This window comes from Plasmodium cynomolgi, chromosome 9 (assembly GCF_000321355.1).
Source record: "Plasmodium cynomolgi strain B DNA, chromosome 9, whole genome shotgun sequence".
Classification (NCBI taxonomy): domain Eukaryota; phylum Apicomplexa; class Aconoidasida; order Haemosporida; family Plasmodiidae; genus Plasmodium; species Plasmodium cynomolgi.
In genome coordinates, this window is record NC_020402.1 from 797626 (window position 1) to 802720 (window position 5095).

At 44.5% G+C, this 5095-nt stretch overlaps 1 protein-coding gene across 1 annotated transcript; it reads left to right on the top strand.

Annotated features, from left to right (window-relative positions):
* Nucleotides 1-311: 311 nt before the first annotated feature.
* Nucleotides 312-2726, top strand: PCYB_092850 (hypothetical protein; the record flags this gene model as incomplete). The annotated part of the gene is made up of 2 exons (XM_004222399.1): nt 312-1706; nt 2256-2726. 2 exons carry the CDS (start codon nt 312-314, stop codon nt 2724-2726), a joined length of 1866 nt encoding a protein of 621 aa, XP_004222447.1.
* Between the last annotated feature and the right edge of the window lie 2369 nt (nt 2727-5095).

The following is a 5095-nucleotide window of genomic DNA, read 5'->3' on the forward strand; positions in this document are numbered from 1 at the left end:
AGGAAAGAAAGTTTTACAAATTTGCAAAACGGGAAAACTGCGAAGTGGGCACAAATTAAGAAAACGTTAAAAAGTAGCACATCCATTTTTTGGGCAGCCAAACACGTGCATGCGCGCGTTTGCCACAGAGCAATCCCAGTAAATCTCGCAAAAAAAAAAAAACATGCCAAAGGATGCAAAACATCGTTGACCCCGATAGCACACGCAGTGGCAATGCAATTTCGCAAAAGTGTAATAACGATTCGCACATATTTAAGGAAAGCAAACAAAACAGTGGTATCCAAAATGGAAAAGATGCAGAGCAAGAACAAATGGAAAATAACTACTTACTAAACCAAAACAAGCAAAAAAGTAGACCACATATAAGTGAGGAAAACACCACAGTGAAGACCGACAACAACAATGCACACAGAGAATGTAAAGTAGAACCCCAAACGGATAATATGCATCATGCCTTTTCTGCTAATTGTCTAAAGAGTAAAAGCACATTCAAGGATTTTTTAACCAATGAGGAAGAAACGAGCACAAAAAAGAGCCTAGAAGAGGCGGTCAATAGAAGGAAAAAAATTAACGAAATGATTGCAGCGTACAATTCTTTAAATTTAAGTTTATCCAGTTGCAATTTCGGCAATTTCGGCAATTTCGACAACTTGGACAACTTGGACAACTCGGACAATTTGGACATTAGAAAGAAAACGTCTCTTTACAATTCTGATTATAGCTGTGCTGTGGATTATCAGAACCAAATGAGTTACAAGAAAAAAGTGTCTCAAGGGAACCACTTAGGTGTGACGAATCAGGCGGAGGAGAGAAAGGGAGAGGCCTACAACGCAGGGGGTTGTGGCAATAATGAGATCGCGAAACTGTCTAGGAGCAACTACTTGAATAGTTTACTCCACCACAGGGGGAACCTCGCAAACGGGGACAACCTGGTGTGCAGAATAAAGGACCTCTCAGCAGGTCACGGGAATTGTAGCGAAAAATGCCACATAAATTGCCCCCAAAATTGCCACAAAAATTGTCGCGAAAATCGCAGTGGCAGCGGCCGAGGCAATTCGAACGATCAGTCCCAAGATGACGACGAATTGGAAGACTATAAAACATTCCTAACCCTAGACAGCAACCATACCATATTCAAGACAAAGCCTCTGAAGCTCCCGGACCTCTCCTTCCTGCATAACAGCAGCCGTGCTTACAGCACCGTGGATTTTAGCAACGAGGGGGAAGACGATCACAGTAGTAACCGCTTCTGCAGGAATAGAATTCTGTACGAGAGGTTGGAAGGACTGTCCTTCGACCAAGATGGGGACGGCGACAGTGTTGACGGTGGTTTGAACGATGGCGATGGTGTGGACGATGGCGGTGGTGTGAACGATGGCGGTGGTGTGAACGATGGCGATGGTGTGGACGATGGCGGTGGTGTGAATGTTGGGGGAGATATGAACTTCTCTCACGTGAACCCTCGCAGGAAGCCTAACCCCATCTCGGAGCAGAGCGCAGAAAACGGTGCACTGCGAAAGAAGACAGCAGGTATGCCCGAGAGCAGTCATCAAAATTGCGTGGACAAGAGTGCCAACTTCTTCGAGCTGAGGAAGGGAAGTCAAAAAAACGTCGCTAAGAATTGCATAAAAAGTAGCCGACTGAAAAACTTCAACATAGAGCAGCTAATTAATGGCAGCATTAACCGGATTGGCCGCGTGAGTCCGGTTAGTCGCACCTCAGGCCACAATGTGAGTCGCGTCCATTGCGGCGAAAACCGCGAGAGAAATGGAAGCCACTCCAAAAGGCATACAAACGAAAGGAGCACTCACCAGAACAACGAGATGGAGTTTAATTTTGTAAAAAATGATTCCATATGCAATAACAGTTATCGTAGACAAACCGCCAACTTGGGAGATACTAAAATTTCTATGCATATCCGTGCACCAAATACCAAAGTCGAAAAAGGCACAAACTATTTAAGACGAATCAGTAACACATGCGATATTTGTCCAGCTACCTACAACTGTGAGGATGGACCCGAAGGCATGTGCAATGACAGAGGTGAACGGCACGCACGTAGTAGTGAGAAGTATGCAAATACGCATACGCAGTATGGGCATCCGTATGATGTGAAAAAAAAGGCGCAGGAAAGTGAAGTGCACCGTAACATTTTGCACCGTAGTAATTGGCACCGTAGCAATTGGCATCGTAGTAATTGTCATCGTAGTAATTGGCACCGCAACAGTTTGCCTCGGCGCCATTCCTGCCTCAAGAACATAGAAGAATTTAAAGAAATGCTGCTGAGCGTGGCGACAGATAACCTAAACGAATATGCAAAGTGCTTACAGAGCATCAATAACGAAAAGCTAAAGAGCTACAAGTACTGTATCAAGCGAGTGAATGACTACAACATTAGTCAATATTTGAGTGCGACGTTTCGCGCGTCCATTCCAGTGAAAGGTATTGAAGAGTCGGTGCTGACCAAATCGGATACCTTTTCTTCCATTCGCAACTCGGCGTACGAGATCTATGAGTCAAGTGCGTCCCCCCACGGTGGAGACACGAGTTGTGAGGAGTTGGCGAATGTGAGCATTGCAGGTGGTGATAGCAACAGTGAGTGTGGCGTCGGTGGTAGTGTCCATGGCAGCGACTATGGCAGCGACTATGTTAGCGACTGCGTTAGCGACCGCGACTGGCATGGAGCCAACGGCAGCTTAAAAGTTTACAAAAAGAAAAAAAATTAAACGAACCAACTGCCTGGAACACATCCCCAAGGGCGAATTTAATTCGTGTCCAGAGAAAATAAAAAGTGAACGAAACGAGAGCACAGGTGTAGATCGTATAGATAAGAAGTGCATGCAAAACGGAAAGAGCAGCTATGCATACGAGAGAAGCCAGAAGCAGAGAAGAAGGGAGACATATGCAATTAGGCAATGCAAACTAGCGAACGTTACAATTGATAGTCTTCAACTTAACTATGTTGACCAGAATTTAAAAAAACAAAACAAAGCGTGTGGACACCCACTGGGCGGAAAAACGTACTTGGCTCGAAGGAGCAACATGTGTAGCCGCGATTGTGCGGATAGCGACTGCAGCGGTTGCGGCGGTTGTGGCGGTTGTAGCGGTTGCGGATGCCATAGCTGCGCGCGCACACCGAACGGCCAAACCGCGCAATTTTTAAAAAAAACGAACGAAAGAAAAGGCAAATATCCCCATAGCAGAAAGTGTGACGGGAAAAACAAACAAAGTGCATTTCTTTCCCTCGACGCAGATTCAAAGAACCATAAGGACGAACTTAAAAGCTCGTCCATTTCGAGAAGTAGTCTGTGCGAAGGGGACTACAAAGAGTTAGCCTTTAAAGACGAACGAAGTGGTCGCCAAGAAATTTTTGCAAATGTGAAAAGCATAAGCAATTGTAACGACACCCTGATGGATGACCTCATGAGGAAGGACTCAACAAATGGTGGTGGACATAGGGGCGAAAGGAGTACCTTTAGGAATGACAGAAACCGTAAAGTGAGTGAAAATTTGGATGATTACACCGGAGTGAATTATTTGCAAGATTTTCCCCACCTCGGAGAGGACAATAAATGTGTGAACAGATATATGACGCGCAACGTGCCTCAAGGGGACACTCACGAGAGGACTTTCCATGAAGATGGACCACACCCCATTGTAGAATTCAACTCGAATGATTATCCACTCGCACAAATCCTTCGCAAGAAAAATGGCACAAGTGAACTGGGAAGGAAGAACCACACAGGGGACATAAACCAATCATGTTACACCAAAGGGGTCTCCGAAAACTACTATCTGGAAAGTGAAAAATTAAGTGAACTGCATCCCACGAGAGAGGAACAGAGCAATGCGAGTTGCCAAATTTATGACCTCTTTGAAGATAAGAGGTTCCCAAATGTTGCAAGTCTGTACGGTAGGGACAATTCCAATGCGGTCCAAACGGATGGGAGAGGAACAACCCCCCCTTTCTATGACATACAAAGGGACAGCATGACCAATTGCGACTCTCCATTTTTAAGTAAAAAAGAGAAAGACATGACGAAAGGGGGGGGCAACCATGTTTTAAGTTTCAATGCAGAAGAAAGGCAACATAGTTATGATAGGCACAGAGAGGACCACAAAATGGATGTCGAAAATAACCCCCTAGTGAATAACCCACACAGTTGTAAGCCACCTCTTCATTGCATGGACAAATACGAAGGAAAAGATATTGAAGAGATTATTAAAAAGAACAAGACGAGGATTGAGCACCTGTACGACAGCGAAGGAAGTCAAAGTCAAAGCCAAAGCCAAAGCCCTGTTTGCATCGGTGCAAATATTAGTGGATTTACACACAGCATGGAGGATAAGATGGGAGCAGAGCAGAATAAGACCCCTTCCTTTGTTCACAAATTTGACAATTCGTGTAGCTCGCAAAATGATCCCTCCTATTCTGTTAACTCATATAATGAGGAGATGGAAGATAAAAATATAATTGCGTGTTCTCTGGACAGCTTCAATGAAGAGTTTATTGCCCCCATATCGGTTCCCACCCCTGCGGCGTCCATTTTCTCAGATGGAAGTATCTGTTCCCCGCACAAAGGGAATTTAAATGGTGAGGGGTCTCCCCACCAAGGAGGTGTAAACATAAAAATAAACGAGGGAAGGGATCTATCGTTAGGAGGCCCCTTCCAGATGTACCACCAAAATTCTAATTGTGATACAAACCCCATGGGGTTCCATCAAATCGGTGTAGTTAATAAAAAATGTGACTACAACTCTGTGGGTCTCGTACAGGATTATTTTCCCAAAAGGGAAGACTCTACCCAATGTAGTAACCATTTGACCAATTTAACAGAGGGAGGGAACTACGGCTCCAGCTGCAGCACCACACCTGGTGAGCTCCTAGCCAAGATCTCAAAAAAGAAAGACGAATCGATGTTGGAAAAGAAATTGAACCCATCTGATAAAAACATAAGTAGTGAAGAAAGTAACACATACAAGGGAAAACGAACGGGTGATAACATAAATAGCGAAAATGGTAATCTCTATTTTCAATGTAAAGGCAGCATTGTGCAAAGAACTAATGAAGAGGTGTACCAAAGGAATAAGCAGA